The sequence below is a fragment of the Vidua macroura genome, chromosome 4 (assembly GCF_024509145.1).
Source record: "Vidua macroura isolate BioBank_ID:100142 chromosome 4, ASM2450914v1, whole genome shotgun sequence".
In the NCBI taxonomy this organism is placed as follows: domain Eukaryota; kingdom Metazoa; phylum Chordata; class Aves; order Passeriformes; family Viduidae; genus Vidua; species Vidua macroura.
In genome coordinates, this window is record NC_071574.1 from 44,410,969 (window position 1) to 44,428,045 (window position 17,077).

Sequence of the window (17,077 nt, forward strand, 5' to 3'; positions counted from 1 at the left end):
GGCTGGCATGGTACCTCCTCAGCAAGTTCACTGATGACACAAAGCGGGGAGGAGCAGCCAATACCCCAGAGTGCTGTGCAGCCCTTCAGAAGGATCTCAGTGGAGTGGAGGGATGGGCAGAGAGGAAATTCAACAAAATTCAGCCTGGGGAAGAGTAGTTCTGGGGTCCTCACAACAAGGAAGACATGGAGCTCCTGGAACCATTCCAGCAGAAGCCAACAAAGATAAGTGGATCACATCACTTAAGAGACTAGGCTGAGGGAGCTGGGCCTGTTTAGGCTGGTGAAGATTGAGAGGAGACCCCGTCAATGTCTGTAAGTATCTGAAGGAAGGGTGTCAAGAGGACGGAGCCAGGCTTTTCTTTATAGTGCTGAACAATATCACAAGAGGCAAATGGCAGAAACTGAAGCTCAGAAAGTTCCACCTGATTATGAGGCAGTTCTTTACTGCGTGGGTGACTGAGCACTGGAACAGTTGCCCAGAGAGACTGTGGAGTTACCCACACTGGAGATATTCAAGAAACATCTGGACACAATCCTGTCCCATGTACTCTATGATGACCCTGCTTGAGCAGGGAGCTTTGACCAAATGACCCAAGTGTGGACCTTTCTATCCTGACCCATTCTGTGATTCAGCAGTAAGATCAGGTATCAAAATAAATTTAGGCAAACCCCAGACTCAATTAGCAGTTACAACACTGAATGTACACTCCCCCCTGCAAACAACTGCAACATCAGAGCTGAGCCATCTCCTTATTCTTAAATTTCTTTTTCATTGAGTTGACTTTCCCATTGGGAGAATACCTGAGCATGACATTGTGCAAGGCTTCCAAGAAACAAGTCATTGTACATAGCCTTTTATTCCAGATTGCTTAGAAGTTCTCTTTTATATTTCAAATACCATTAGAATATGCATCTAACAGCAGCTGCCATTCTCTTACACTTTATGGGAAACGGGATTTACATCCACACTCCATATTTTGGCAAAAATTGAGGTAAAGAATGTGTTTAACAGTGAGCTATCACCATGCTAAAAGCAAAAATCCCTAACTCTGATAGAGTGTTATCAGTGTTCTACCTAGTCTTCCGGTGAAAGTAGACCAGGGAAGGCACAGCCAATGTTGTCTAAAAGAAGAGAAAAACAAAACAATAAAAAACCCCTTGAAAACCACCCCAACCAGCATCAGGTTGGCCCTTAAAGACCATAAACAGGCTGGACATTCTTGGATGTGACAGCATTCCTGCAGCTAATCCAGTATACATCATCATTGAATACAGAGGCTTCTGTGCTTTTTTTCTAGAGGATGGGTTTGTAACTGCAGAAGGGGCTAAAAATAAGGGAAAAAAATCCAAAGAATAGTAACAATGACATCAGAGAATAGAAAGGGAGAACTTAACTTAGAAATCCCTGAAAAACAAACACTGAACTTGCATTGAACAGTGACATCTTCTTGTAGATTCTAGTCCACTACCATCAGAAAGGCTCCATGGAGAAGTTCCCAATTTGAAAATTTGCTCACTAAAGTAACGTAAGAGGAAAAGCTGAAGTGTTCAGAACTTGTACTAGCAAATCCCCTGAAGGTGACCTGGCTAAAGTGTTCAGTGACAGCAGAGCACCATAACACCTGGCAGATGAGAACAGAAGCCTGTCCTCCCATCCTGTTATAAAACGTATAAAGAAGATACTAGCCCAATACAGCAAGAATATCAGATGTCTGGTCATCCATGCCTTTTCTCTGTTCACAAGAAACAACAACAAAAAAACAGCTCTGCACAGAATTGTGTGTAGTCTTGTGTGTTAACTAGCTCCTCAGAAAGAGATCAGAAATAACAACTCAGCACAAAAATAAACTTTTGCCAAGGTTACAGTGATGACTTACATCTAACTCTTCTCCAGAGCTGCAAAAATCACACTACTCATAGACACAAGTTCAGAACCACTTGGATGTTTACATAATCTAAGGCTTTAGTTAGCACATTAGCAGGAATGCTATGTCAATATACAAGCAGAACATTTTTTGGAGTAAGATACTCTAAAATTATTGCTTCAGCATTCCACTTATAAAGTGATGATTTTTTTTTTTCAGACAGCGAAGTTATCTTTGATTTGGACCACAGATCTATTTTCTTGGGACATCTAATCTCAGAATTTGGATCAGCTTTAAAGTAAGTCCTGTAAAATACCAGTGAATAGTTTATTCACCCTGAGAAGCAACAGCTTAGGACAACCAGACAAGTGTAACGAATGGCAGGGCTGAGACTGAAGACCCACTAGCCTGTGGAACAGACTTCTTGCACTTACATGATTTTCCTTACTCACTTTTCTACATTCAAAAGAAATATCACATTTTGCTGGAAGAATATCAAGTTTAGGACTGAAGATCAGTGATATAGAAAAGCACATGCTTGGACTGTAGTCTGAGATTTGAACCTGCCATGTTCTGTGATCCTATCTAGGTAACACAGGTAAAGTCTTGGCTAAGAGGTTTATCTCCAGACTGCTTCCTGACAAGAAAGAAGCAGGATTTCTGATACATTACTTAATCAGCACTTTATCCTATTTATAACTCTCAAAACTGCACCATTCCTTCTACTCCACCTCCTTCCTCCTTGACTGTCTCCATAAAAACCTAGTGCATTGAGAAGGTTAAGAAAAAGAATGTGTCTTCTCGCAAAAGCAAGAGAGAAAATACATGCTTGTATTTAGGACCTGTATTTTCAGAACACAGCATTTGGTCCTATTCATTCTCACCAGATATACCCCCATCCAAAGACAGTCAGCTTACCAGAGGCAATGATGAAAGCACAGAATTGAGTTTCACTTTCAAATTAGATCACTTGCCTTACCATATGACACTATGCAACTCCAACCAATTTTGTTTCTTTGTTTCTTAAAATTAGGAAAAAATAACTATTTTCCAAAGAACTTCAGAACTAGTTTTTCAAAGTGTTTCTGAGTTCCTCACATGATGAACATATTTATATTGCATAAAACAGAAACAGGAAGGTGACCTGCTTATTATTCCTTTATGAAAAAAATAAAAGAAAATGAAACTGTTAGATGAAAATTGTGTTTAATTAGTGGTAGGTACCAAACCACTCTTGAAATCAGTGCATCAGTGCTACTAAGCAACATACCGAATTTATGCAGATATCATTTATTCTATTTTGATTCCAATATAATTTTTTCCAACATCCTTTGCTTAATCCCCAATATACTTATCGAAAACACAATACAAGCTATACTTAGTTTTCTATTATTACTTAGAAGTAAAAAAAAACTTGTTCTTTAATATTTTGGCTTCAAGAAAAGACAGCTTGTGAATCCACTGGCAATCTCCATTAAGAACTTTTTTAGTTTCCAAAGTCCTATCAACACTTAAAGTCTTCCACAGATTAAGCCAAATCTATGGTTAAAATTCAAAATACAAAAGATATGAATTATGTTTTTATAAAAATGTAAAAAGCTAGTCAAAATTACATGTTTAGATATTTAATCTCTGAACAATGGAGTATAGCAGCAGGGAACTTAAATATTATAACTATCAACAATAAATACAAGAAATTAATGCAAAGATTGCAATAGAAGGATTCTTGAGTACAATGAGAATATAAAGAGACATTCTAATTTGTACAAAAACCATCCCAACTCTGTATACAATCTCTTCTATAAATACAACCAGATAAGATGAAATGCTTATTTGCAAATAATAGTTATTAAAAAGTGTGCTTTATTGGGATTTTCTTTCGTTCTCTTGGCAGGTGTAGCTTGCAGGAAGTCTGTAAAGACAAATTTCCATAATTAGATATTTTAATTTCTCCAAAGGTTATATTTTAAATACAACTAACAACAGATGCAGAACATACTTGATTTCCACATAAAGTGTTATTAGAACAGTAAACACTGTAACAAATCCATTAGCAGTTACCAGGTGTGTAACAATAAGGTAAATTGTTTAACAAACCAAGTTTACCTATAGCGGAGCATGAAATTGGCTGTGCATTGCTATTGCCTGTTGAAGTTTTTCCTCTTTGGCTCGTCTGCAGTGGCAGAGCTATGAAACAAGACAAACAAGACTGAATTCTAAATGCAGTTTATTATAATGCATACTGCAGTTTCTCCTTAATGATTTATCTATTTTACAAACTCTTTAAAGAAAGAAAACCCCGCCTGACCTACCCCCCTTCCAAGCTTTGGGCTGAACAATGGTCTATACAGATAACATTACTCTATCCAAAATTGTTTATAAGAGGATTGTTTCCAATGTTACAAAATGCATTTATTGGGCACCTTTAAAGAAAGGTACACTACTTGGTAAGTTACTTTTATCACAGCATGAGCAAGAATGGTGGTTTTTGAACCTCAGTTACTTATTTGATGATAGCCATCAACAGAATTTGTTCAAGAAGTTTAATAAATTAAACATTAAGGTTGTTTAATGCAACGTGTCAGTTTATGTCAACCTTCCAAATTTGAAACTTACCATGTGGCTATCTTTCCTTGCATCTATACAAGACAGAAGAAATTGGCACAAAAATATCTGCAACAGCACATGAATATGGTCTAATGCAAGAGACCTATGCACTCCCATCTTAAAAGTATGTGCCTTTGGAATGCAGATTATAGTCTAAATAAACTGAAGCCATTTAAGGATATTTTTTCTTCTGTCAAATCTCACTAAAGCACTGTTCAGTATCACAGGACTGCTCAAACTCTTAAAAAAATAAGTCCTAAATTTATTCACTGTGTGCTGTACATGTCTTAGGTTAGAACTACTTCTATATTACATACCGTTCTCTTTTCCATGAAGCTACTAAGAAAGTCATCTATCTCTGTTTTGCCTTCCAAGAAGTCTTCTGCAATAGTATCAGACTCCTCTTCAGCTTCATGAGCAGCTACTTTAAGTCTGGCCTGCAGAGCACTTGGACTGCAACTCTAAGAAAATAACAAGTCCAATGTAATATTAACCTGTCCGTTAAAACTTACATTTCCAAGAAGATAAATGCCTATATAAATATGGAAAATATGGATAGAGCACTATTATTACATAAAAGCCTGAGTAACCAGATGAAGTTCCATCTCCAAGTTACAGCACAGCTTGTTAAACTAGAAAGGTTTCAATGTGAGAAAAGTGTTGCTAGTTTAGGTCTTGATACACAATCATTCACATAAACGAAAAAAGTTTATCAACTTTTACCCTACAGTGTAGAAAGCATCCAGCTTGGAAATCTGACAAGTTCTCAAGTGCATGATTTCTGAGTAGAACTAACATTTCAAGTGTCTTCAATAAATAGGGTCTACTTTTGAAAATCAGCTGTGAACCTGAGAAGTATAAAAAGGTAAAAAAACACTTACTGTTCCATTTTTAAAGACCCTTGAAATGATTGTGGAGGAAAAAGAAGACAGGAAAGCTAAAAGCACCTAGTCAAGAACTAGATGGGCTACTAATCTAAATCAGTATACTCATTTTTCTGTTCTTATAAACCTCAAACCTTACTTCTGTTTATTGCATACAATTTCATTATTTTTTCTCAAATATATCTGGGCAGTTAATCAGGACATGATTCACATCCAGTAGGAGTCTGTACAGCACCAGAACTACAAAATTAAGGTAATTATAGATTTTAGATGCTTGGCCTAACCTTCATCTACCCTATGAAAAATCTTTTACTTATGTAGTTTAAAACCTTAATGTAATCAAAAATTTCCTACTAAATTAATCTGTACAAAATACAGAGAGTTTGCTCTAATAAAAGATGACGAAAATTCACTCACAATACAAGTAAAAATACTTGTTTGGAAATTTGAAGGAAAGAGAGCAGGAGATAACATGTAGTGCACAGCAAACATCACATACATGAAGATATAGAATATATGGGAAAAAAGCAGAAAAATTCAACTGCTACTCTTCAACTCTCAGCCTCCTATCCATCATTAAATTGAATCAGCAAATCTAATTTAGAAAAAAGAAAAGGGACTACAGCAGTGGGATATTATGTCCTGTTCTTAAGTGGTTTATTGCAAAAATAGGTGGTTTATCCATGTCAACTACCTCTGCCCACTTTAAAGCCAAAGGAGGCATTAGAAGTCAGACTATCCTGATTTTCAAGTGAGTAAACCTCTAATACATTTAGATCACCAATGAAATCATTCATGGTTTGCCATCATGCAACTTTTTGGTTGGGTTTTTGCAATAGAGTAAGCCTGAAGTAAGCATGCCTAGTGAATTGCAGAATTTAAATTCCTGAATTATTGAGCACTTTCATCTGGTACAGTTTTACAAGCTCATTATGTTAAATGAGTACCATTAATTGAACAAGCCTTCTTTAAAAATTATTCTATTCTTAAAACTGGTGTGGACTGGGATTGTACTAAACAGCTCTAGATGTACATCATTCTTTTCTCCCAGCTTTGCTTCTTTAGCAGTAAAAAATAAAAACCCAACAAGAAAACCCATAATTTTGCTTTTAACTTTTTGGTACATCATCCCATTTTTTTCATATTCGATGAAATACTTAATCTACTTCATATTAAATGAGAGTTTAACCAAAAGAATATTCTTAATGGTTAAAGATACAAATCAAAACTTCAGATTTATCAAAGTATTCTTAAAGGATGCCATGGAGGAATTATACCTCACTAAGTTCATGCTGTCTTTGCATCTTTTTTTCAAAGGCTGCTTTCATTTGCGTGAGTTGCTCATACTAGAAGGAAGAAGAAAATGAACATTATCACCTTGAAAAAAGCCCAGATATTACCAATCATATTTCTGAAGATGATTTTATTAACTTACTTTATCTAACACTGTCTGTCTTTTTGCCTCAAGACTAGGCTCCAGCAACAAGTTTTTTTCTGAAAAATAAAATCACCATTACTACTTTTTTTTAAAGGATTTAGTTCACAAACAAAGCTACAAATTTTAACATTTTGACAGCTTACTTGCCAGCTCTTCAATGCTTTTCACTAACTCATCTCTATCAGCAATGACTTGCTTCAGCTGTGGAAGAGTCACAAACTGTTCCAGCAACACTTCCTCTTGCTCATTCATACTGGTCAGCTGTGATATACTGTACTCAAACAGAAAGAAAGTACATTTAGATCTGAAAACACCACATGAAAAGTAATTAATTTCTACCAAAGTTTGAGGCATTTTTTGGGACTTTACAAATACATGACACTTGACCACAACTTATTTTTCCCCTTTCTCCTGGATTGTGGGCTCTACTACATGCAGCAATGAATTTAAAAAGCAGCATGTTAAAAAATATCTCCCATTTCAAGCCTTACTTCCCATAATGCTACTATAGTGGGTTGACTGTGTTGAGCTACCAGATGCCCACTCAGCTGCTCTCTCAGTCCCCCTCTTCAACAGGCTATAGAGGAAAATCTGAGGGGTTGAGATAAAACCAATGAAGTCACTTACCAGTTACAATCACACGTAAAACACAATCAGAAAAATTTAACTGAATTGTCAATTACAGTAAGAGTTGGATGGTAAGCAAGAAAGGCAAAAACTGAAACAGTTCACTCCATTTTTCCTCAGGCTCAACTTCATTCCTTCATGCTCAACACTACCTCCCCCTGTCTCCCTCTCCTTGCGGCAAAGGGGGAACTGCAAGTGTAGCAGTCAGGCCGTAACAGTTCATCTCTGCTCTCCTTCCTTCTCACATTTTACCCCTGCTCCACAGACTACAATCAGTTCCTGGCAGGAGAGACTACTCCAGTCTGGGTAATACCTGGCTGCAGTTTCTTTCAGGGCGTATCTGCCTGCTCCAATATTGTGTCCTTCCTGGACTGCAGTGTGGGTGACTGCTCCAGCATAGACCTCTCAGCTACAGGGTACATTTTTAAAATACCTGTTCTACTGTGGTCTTCTCCAAAACTTCTGTGGGCTGCGGAAAAGTAACTGCTCTGGTACTCGGAGCACCTCCTTCTCCTCCTTCTTCCTGACCTTGGTGATTGCAGGATTATCACATTTTTCCATTCCTCCCCTCAATCATCACTGCCTCTGCTCTTTCTAAAATGTTTTCAGAGGCAGTGCCTGCTTCGCTAATAGACTCAGCAGTCCTGCAGTGGGTCTGCTGCCAAACCAGCTGTGCCTGACACAGGCGCAGCTCCTGACCCTTTCTCACAAAGGCCACTCAAAAAGCCCCCTTTACCAAAACCGTGTCACCTATACAGAACAAAACTATTCAGACCAGCTGCAATACCACTGTCATTCAATTAAACAACCAACAGAAGAATTTTAATCCAGTCTTCGTGAAAGACCAGGCTTGATTAGAATGTTTTAACAAATTACACTTCCCTGCAAAAATCTTAATTTGCTGTTATGTGATAAGGACGCTGCCAGAACTTAAAAGCTAAGTCAGCTAAACTAAACAGGCTCTTTGGAAAATGTCAAAGGAAAAGAAAAAGCCACTCCAGCTGAAAGGACAGAGTTTTCAACTGCTTAACTACGACACCACCATGAAGATGTGAGATCTGAAGGAGTTTATAGCGAATTTGTAACTATTCTACCTCACATAACTGATCTAGGAAACTGTCTCATTAGATCTGAGCAAGCTGCTGGGAGTAATAACTAATACAGTTTGTTTGAATAATGACAAACAGATGAAAATATTTGGGTAGTATGTGTATAAAGTATTTAGATGTAGCAGTGATTAGCACTGGGACAGCAGACACATTTACCACCTGGATTTGTCTAACCCAGCCTCCCCTGAACATGCTGAGCTGCTCACAAAACAATTCCCCATTCACCTTGCACTACAGTCCTTTGGACTTTAGGATAATGTAATTTTTGAACCAGCCTCAAGCTGTCCCATTTCCTCCTTCAAAAGTTATGCTTATTGAATAAGCATAGGAAATTAAGTCCCTTAAAGGCCTCAGAAGGCCTCAGAAAATAGCAAAACACTGATAGTAAGAAAAAGTAAAAATGGTGGTGTTGAATCATGTACTATTCCTGCTGTCAAAACCTTAAAGAAGCAGCATATTTGAATATAAAGCAGGGTTATTTTCTGACTCCAATACTCTGGTATGTGGTAGTTCCCCTAAGTATAATTTCTACACAATCCTTTCAGTGATGCATACAGACTTCTGACAAAAATCAGATTCAGGCCAGTAGGACAGTACAGTGCCTTTTAATAACTATGGAAAGTTCAGCTACCTTCTGAAAATTTACCTTAGTTCTGAGAGTTCTGGAAAGGTATCAGGAACATCAGGCATCTTGTATGTAAATCCATTCTGGCCAACCTAAATCAAAATTTAGAAATGCTTAGCAGATTTTTGAAGTGCAGTTTCTTGATATTTAACCTGATTAATCCAGAACTGAAGATGAATATTTTCCACCAACAAGAGGAGCAGGAAAAACAGTAAGAAGCAGTAGCACTAGTCTCTGAACAGAAAACAACCCAACCAATGCAACAAAATGCTTGAAGATGTTTGGGCTGACATATCACAAAAGATGAGTCAGTATTGGAGGAAAATAATTCTATTTTGCCATGTCCTTCATTTGAAAGCAGTTGAATGACTGAGGAAATACACAGGAATAGTAAAACTCGCAAAGTGAGAACAGAGAAGGAGATTGACATTTGAGAGAGACATTACTCTTTTATGTGGTTTTTAGAGCTATAATCCCTCAGAAAAGAAATGTTTTAGACAAGGAAAAAACAGTTGTAGAAAATTTAAATTCCATAAAGCCACAAAAGTGCTTTCCGAGTCTAAGAAAACTTGTTTCTATAGACATGATTTGATTCAGGACTAAACATTTAGATACAAAGTTTTATTAAAAATAAAATTCCTTCCAGAGTTCATCAGCAATAGGGAGCTTAAATATAAACATACAAGATAAAACGCTACACATAAAGACTTGAGATTGCACATTGCTCTCACCTAATAGGTTCTGAGCAGAAAAGAAAGCAAGAAAAAAACATTTTCTGTGGTTGGAGATACAGCTACAGCTGCCCTATGGGGGAGTGCAGCTCCAAAACAATACCCCCTATAATCAAAGACCCTTAGCATAACACTACTTTCATTGAAACTCAGACAAACTTGTTGCTCTGACTTCAAGTTCTAAAACATTCTTCATCAAAGCCAGAATGACAGTTTTGTTTCAGTTTTGTTTTCAGCAGCAAAACAATGAAGTGCACTCACTCAAGTGCTTCCTTGAGTTTTACAGCAATGCCATGTGTGCCCCTAAGGGAACTCGTACCCAGTGTCTGACAGCTTAAGCAGCAAAACTCAGCTCACCGACCTGAAGCACCGCTTCCGCTGTCGGAACAGGCAGGGGCAGATCAGCAATCAAACCATAGGAGGGAGCAGCAGGCTTGTCTGTAGTGTAGCTTGAAGAAACAGATTCAGAAATGGGCATGGGTGCCATTGTTCTGTTTGTTTCTTGAGGTGGATATGGAGGGAGAAATGGAAACCCCTGAGGAGCAAAAGGAGGCATTCCAGCTGGTTTGTTGAAAAGGCTAAAAACAAACAAAACCACAACCATGAGCAACCAACTGCTTACAGCACATCTCTTGTCAACTGAATTATAATTACCAGACCACATACAAGACATAAGAATGAATTTTCAAGTGGCCATAAACTTTGTATTTTCTGTTCTCAGTTACTTCCAATGTAATAAGCCTTTCTGTCTAATATTGCAATATAGTAGAGAAATTCATTAATCTACATTCTTTTAGAACAGCCAAATACACACACTCTTAATAATGAGAAAACTACTTCTCAAAAATTTATGACAGAATAATTTTAAATTGTTTCCATCCTAAAGTTGTGAGAAAAACATCTGTGTCATACACACGTAATTACTTCTAAATAACATGAATTATTTTTTTTTTACATTTACAACTGCAGCTGCATCTAAACTTAGTATCACTGTCAGCCATGAGAACCACAGTTGTATTGATACAATTTGAATTTAACACAATTCTTTAAATAACACAATTTCTGCTGCACATGGTGCAAGAGGAGCTGCCCTAAGCCTGGGAGATTATGAACAGAATATGAAAAAACACAACCGCTCAGATCATGAGATACAGCAAATTTCAGATTTCATCTGATAATGTAAAAATTTCTTTTTCAAGAAAATGGATATAAAGTTACATCAGGCATGTTGATGCAGTAACTCCAATGAAATCTAGTGTGTCTTCTAAAAACAATCAGGTCATCCACCATGCACATGAAACTGTGCAAGACAGAGAATCTAATTCTTCCAGTATATCCATTACATTAGTCCTGTCCCTGCCCCCCTTATAATTGGTTTAGTCTCTTTTTTAAAAATTAATAGACATTTATTATGTTTAGATAACTTACTATGGAAATGATGTTGAGCTAGGAGCTAGAACCGGAGGATTCTTCCAAAACTCATCCAGTAAACTCTGAATAATTTTTCCAAGATCTGAATGCATTGTAAACTGGGAAAAACACAAAACAAATGCCAAAGAAGAAGAAAAATTATGTCTGGAATCCAAGAGTTCCAAAATATGCTGAACTTGATTGTTTATTATACCCACATGACAGTGCTGAAAAGCTATTTCAGACATACTAGCTAATCCAAACTGTGTATGCATAAGCTCCAAATAAAGTGATAAAGCAACCCAGAATTAAACAGAAATTATAAGTCTTTTGTATATTCCATTATCAGTGGAGAGTCAATGAAGTATCACATTTCTATTGAACAACCAAAAAACTTCACTTTAGTTACCAAGTTACATTTGTGCAAACAACAGAAGAATTAAAAAAAATTAAAATATCTGAGGACAAAGGCACTAACTACACTCTAAAAGAGTCAGAACCTCCATCCACTCAAAAAGAAAAGAGGACCATATTGTTGACAAAAAGACCAGCATATTAAAATCCTGAATATTCAAGCTAAAACCTTGACACCATTCTAATAGGATTAGGCTAGAAAGAACTGTGTTACAAAACTGTCTTAAAGCATCCCTCTCCTTTATTTGGAATACACTGGAATGTAATTGGAAGACCTGTGTAATTAACAATAACAAAAAAAATGTGATAGTAATTTTCTAAGCCTTCATAACTTAAAACACTTTTAGATACATGGAATATTCAAGTCAGAGATGGTATCAGTAAAAGAATAACTAGAATAACTACTGAACACCTCTGAATTTGTTTTCAGGCCCTGAAATACAGTTTGAAATAGATTAGGATCTATACTAATATTTTTTTACCAGGAGTATTAACAATAATCTAGTGTGACATGTATTAAAATTGCCATTAACAGTAGATCTGTGTGTAAACTACAAATTATACATACATTACTTATTAATGGACCGGTCACATATACTCCCTGCTTGTCCATTAAATGATGTCTCACAGGTGGGAAAACACTGATGACTGGTTTTTCCTGAGGAAATTGAGGTGGAAGCAAACTGCAAATACAAGAATAATTATTACTACGGTGACACCCCATGATAAAGTCTGCATAAGAAGGCTTCTTATGCAAATAAAAATTAATTACATAAACATACTTTTCTATGAGAACTGTTATGGAGAAGTACACAAAGACTGAAGCATACAAAAAGATTATTCAGTTGCAAAATTTGAAGTCCAACAGATTGGAGTACCAGACTTTTACAAAACTGGAGAGAGCATTTACTGGGCAAAATTGTAGTATAACAAAGGAGCTATTATCACAGAATATTCTGAGTTGGAAGGGACACACAACGATCACAGAGTCCAGCTCATAAGTGCATGGCCCATACAGGCACTGAACCTGCAGCCTTCTTGGTGTTAGCACATGCTCTGACCAACTAATGGACAACAAAGAAGCTGCAGCATAACAAGAACATTTTCAAATACAAATGTTATTACTACAAATACAATGCAGTGTAGTCTGTAAGACTATTAGGCCAACTCTGCAGGACAAAGTAATCTAAAAGTTGTGAATAGAATACTATCAACATTTGCCAGTGCAAAAGTGTCCGCCCAAAGTAAATTTGCAGGAAATATTACAATAAATCACTTGAGTTATGATCCAGAAGCCTCACCAGGGTAAGAGTATGGAGTTACAGCAGACTAAGAAATTACCAATCAAGTTTATTTTCAGTGGTAGGGAATCAAAGTTATCAGAAACTCTCAAGCATTTTCCCCTAGTTACCTTCCACTAAAATCACACAGCTATCTTAGGAACTGAGAACAGTAAATTATGATTTTGCTCTCAGCTGAACATCTGTATCTTGTACAGAGCCAATTCCACTCAGATCACTATAACCACTAATACAAATTCAGTTTATAGTTCCTGAAATTAATTATAAGCTAGGAGCCACTTATATTCTATTACCACTTTTTTTTTTTAAGTAATTTTAATTTTCAAGATGTGCTCACTTTACTTACATGTTAATATTAATTGTCAAGTTGTTTACAGTGAACGGCAGTCGATATTCCACATCTTTCTGTATTTCTGCAATGCTGTCAAAGAAAAATTGATAGCATCCATTTAATGGTCAATATAACAGCTAAAAGTCTAAAAGAAACAAGCATGACCTCAGACATTTGTACTCAGTTTAGTTTTGAAAAGCCCTGTAAGAACAAAATTGAAAATGCTGGAGTAAGTTTAAATAGTCTTCAGTATTCTATACTGAATATTAAGATTAAAGTAAAAAAAAATAGTAGATTAAACATGGTCACAAGCAAAGGAACTATACTAGGAGAAATCACATTACTCACACTTCTGACAACAATCTCAACTTATCTTTCTCCCCTTACTGGCTTAATTTAAGACAACGCATCAGTGTTTCTTTAATATACTGAATTTTATCTGATTAAACATTTACTTTGCCAAGGCATTATGTCAGGTTCATAACTAAGTATTGCTCTGCAACGCTGCCTTCGGATCAATATGTAGAACATTTATTAGATTAGAGAGCTACTTTCACCGATGTAAAGCTCCAGTGACACTCAAGACCCAGGCCCTCCTAAAAGCACTGATGACCCTTACAAAATCTACTAAGGCCCAATCCAAATTTGTTTTTCCTGCAGCAGGTAAATTACAGAGGGAAAAAAATCTTGAAATGAGTTACATAAATAGGAAGTTGATTACAATACTCAAAGCATTATACAATTTCTACGCACAGCAAGACTGTTTTGAAAGTGAGCACCCCAGAGAATGTGGAGGAGGTGGAGATGAAGACTTAGCTCAGAAGTAGAATTTCTAGACAATACAATAGACAATATCTAAGCTGAGAGTAAAAGACAGAAAGGCAGAAAGTTATAATGACCTTATAAAGAATCAAAACAAACTGTAAAAGCAGACTGATTGCTTTTCCATGTATTTTTCCTGCTTGCACCTGGTTAATAATACTCTTCTCTGTAACCTAAGGATCCCTTATATAGAGGAAGGAACACAGCTCCAATGGCAAATAATGGCAGACGGGTGTTCCCAACTTTTGATCCAACTTCAGAAATGCTCCTCCATCCACTGCCAGGTACTCTCCATACAAGTCCTTTCTCAAGAAACCCAGAACACATTACCTCCAAATGTGTGTTAAGAGTAGTACTGGGAGTGTTTTGTGTCCTTCCAAAGCACTACTGGGGCATAGAATTTAAGACTTCAAAACTAAGTCTTCAAGAGCTTGGGGAACAAATGGGAGTAAAACATTAACTCGGCTATGAATCTTGCTTTCTGCAGCCTGATCTTATTCGTCTCGTAAACAACTCAGTATTTGCTCTTTCCCTCTGAAATCACATGCTGTTTGAAGAAAATATCAAGTATCTTCAGCATAGGAGAATTCAAATCAAGGGTTCTGCTGTGTTACACCACACGCAGTGCACCTTCTCATTCTTAACTGAAGGATTCCTCCCTGGAATCTCTCATGCACATTCCTGCCCTGTAATCATCTGTCACACTTCTCATTACCCAGTTGCAAAATCCTTTTGAGACTGGTATATAATTACACTCCACTCATGTGGAAACAGGGGAGAAAGATGAGGACAGGGAGTGAGGAACAAGAAAGCCAGAATCTCACTGAACTCTTCAAATAGTTATAACCCTGCTTAGGAAAAACCTTGAATAACCTTAGTTGTTGCTTCCCCAAGTGGGAATGAGTATACAGCTTGAATTTTTTTAAATTCAAGTTCCTAACCTGTGAGAGATTATGTATAGGAAAGCTAGCTGAAATTAATTAATTTTACTGAAATTAAGATCACACATACCTGAGCTTTTATGACCTAAGACAACACAAACCAAACTTGACTTAGTTAACTACACCATACCAAGAATTTTAAGCATTTTCGTGAAGAGCAACAACAATACTCATAAAGGAATGACATTTGGGCAGCTACCCCTCCCCTAAATTCCTGGCTATAGGATCCATTCCCTCTCTGCCTATGCTTGAGCTGGTGCCTGCACAAACAGTAGCAAACCATTTCAGCAAGCTGACTGACAAAAAATGATCTCCTTTTTGGGGACTTAATTTAGGATGAGCTCATCTCACTGACAGATCTTACATAAGTGGGTATAAGCAACAGGCCAAGTAAGGCCAGCCCAACAAAAACTCTTAAGTCAACTAAGTTCCTATATGCCCACAGGAACAGCTCCTTAGAAGAGTGAACTGTCTCCAAAATATCTGTGAAATTGGCTCTGAACAGACTTAAGTTTGTTCAAGAAACAATACTTAGAACACCATTACATTTATGTTTCCTGCGTGATAATTCAAAATATTAGGAATGCAAACTATCTGCAGTCATTAAACTTGGAAATGCATTTAATATCTCCTCCATGCCTAGTGTCAGTCTGATGTGACAGGAAACATTCTCTGTCCTTTTTCTGAATTATTTCGGAGGTAGCTACCATTTCAGTTCTACAGAAATCCTGAGAAGTTGTATGTCGGTAGAATGATTACTTCACTGTAACTATAATTTCAAATGTATGAAATGTGGATCTCCTTTTAAAACGTGAAGAGTTTTAAAAGACTAGGCAAAACAAGACAGCACACTGCCAAGAGGGAGTGTACCTCAGGATAAACTGTTTTGCTTTAAAAATTGTGGATGTTGAACAGGAGTAAACAGAACTGGCCTCTTCTGACCGTCTAAACAAAACAAGTTTTTAAGGAGCAGCCAGTTTTTAGCAGTTACCACTGAACACCAGGAAAAATAATTTGTAAAGCCAGTAGGGCTGCTATGCCACTGTGCCACTGCTGGCAGGCCACTGTGACACACAACTCCTTGGTGCTCTATGTTTTAGTCTTAACTTTTAATCAACTACGCTACGGCAAGCAGCTTCCAGAGGGGTTTTATCCCAAGACGTAGTCGCGTCTTTTTGAAGACATTACAACCCATTAGCAGGCTTACTGGTCAATGGCAGGTGAAACCGGGCACGGCGACCTGCGCCCGATCACCCGGCCAGGCCACATCAAAGCCAGCGGGGACGCCTCCCCGACAGCCAACTGCACTTTCAGTTTCCAAATTTCTTCCTCCCAGCCGCCGGGGTCCCATATCCCACTGTCCTCCGGCGGGGACCCCGCGGCACCGCAGTCCCGCCCGGCGGGCCCCTTCGGCCCGGGACAGCGCGGGGTCGGGCCGGGCCGGGCCGGGCTGCAGCGCCGCCGGCTCGGGGGCCCTGTTTACCCGCACGGCCGCGAGGACCCAGCCAGGCCTCGCGGGGAGGGGACGGGGCGCAGCCGGGTCCCCGTGTCCGCGCACAGGGAGACACGACACGCTACCGACACAGCGCGGCCCCAGTGCGGCCCCGGGACGGGCGACACAGCGCGACCCTCCCGCGCCCGCCCCCGCGCCCGCCGCGGCCACTCACGAGGCGTGCGCGGCGCGCAGGGACTCGACCTGGCGCTGCCGCTGCTGCTGGAGGCCGGTGCGCGCGGGCGGCGCGGCGGAGGCGGGGGCGGCGCCGCCCTTGGCGAGCGGGAACAGCCAGTTCATGGCGCGCGCGGCGGCACCGGAGGGGCGCGAGCGCACCCGCGGCACCGCGCGCACCTAACCGAGCGCACCTAACCGAGCGCCCGCGCGCGCCTGCGCGCCACGGCCGCCCCGCCGCCGCCGCCGCCCCTGCCCCGCCCCGGAGCCGCCGCCGGGGGAGGGCCGCGTCAGCGCCGCGCGC

The 17,077-nt window shown here is 38.9% G+C and overlaps 1 protein-coding gene and 1 long non-coding RNA gene across 3 annotated transcripts; one reads left to right on the top strand and one right to left on the bottom strand.

The window, feature by feature from the left end:
* The first annotated feature begins 1,349 nt into the window (after positions 1–1,349).
* Positions 1,350–6,765, top strand: LOC128806077 (uncharacterized). Its single transcript, XR_008436707.1, has 4 exons — positions 1,350–2,165; positions 5,550–5,611; positions 6,031–6,109; positions 6,676–6,765. It is a non-coding gene; the product is annotated as an uncharacterized LOC128806077 (long non-coding RNA).
* Positions 3,057–16,938, bottom strand: VPS37A (VPS37A subunit of ESCRT-I). Of its 2 annotated transcripts, none has more exons than XM_053975325.1 (12): positions 16,775–16,938; positions 13,360–13,434; positions 12,281–12,395; positions 11,317–11,417; positions 10,250–10,466; positions 9,179–9,249; positions 6,940–7,067; positions 6,794–6,852; positions 6,636–6,704; positions 4,792–4,935; positions 3,974–4,054; positions 3,057–3,779 (listed from the first exon to the last, which is right to left on the bottom strand). In XM_053975325.1, the coding sequence occupies exons 1-11, from the start codon at positions 16,897–16,899 to the stop codon at positions 3,974–3,976; spliced, it is 1,185 nt and encodes a 394-aa protein (XP_053831300.1). In that variant the 5' UTR covers positions 16,900–16,938; the 3' UTR covers positions 3,057–3,779. The 2 variants fall into 2 exon arrangements, with proteins under 2 accessions (XP_053831300.1, XP_053831301.1); XM_053975326.1 differs by lacking the exon at positions 16,775–16,938 and adding an exon at positions 16,315–16,542.
* Positions 16,939–17,077: the final 139 nt, after the last annotated feature.

Coding starts and splice junctions, on each gene's coding strand:
- VPS37A (XM_053975325.1), bottom strand. CDS start 16,899: ATGAACTGGCTGTTCCCGCTCGCCAAGGGCGGCGCCGCCCCCGCCTCC. Junction 12,396..13,359: donor TTGACAATTAATATTAACAT/GTAAGTAAAGTG, acceptor TTGTATTTGCAG/TTTGCTTCCACCTCAATTTC. Junction 7,068..9,178: donor CCAGAACTCTCAGAACTAAG/GTAAATTTTCAG, acceptor GTTTGAGTACAG/TATATCACAGCTGACCAGTA.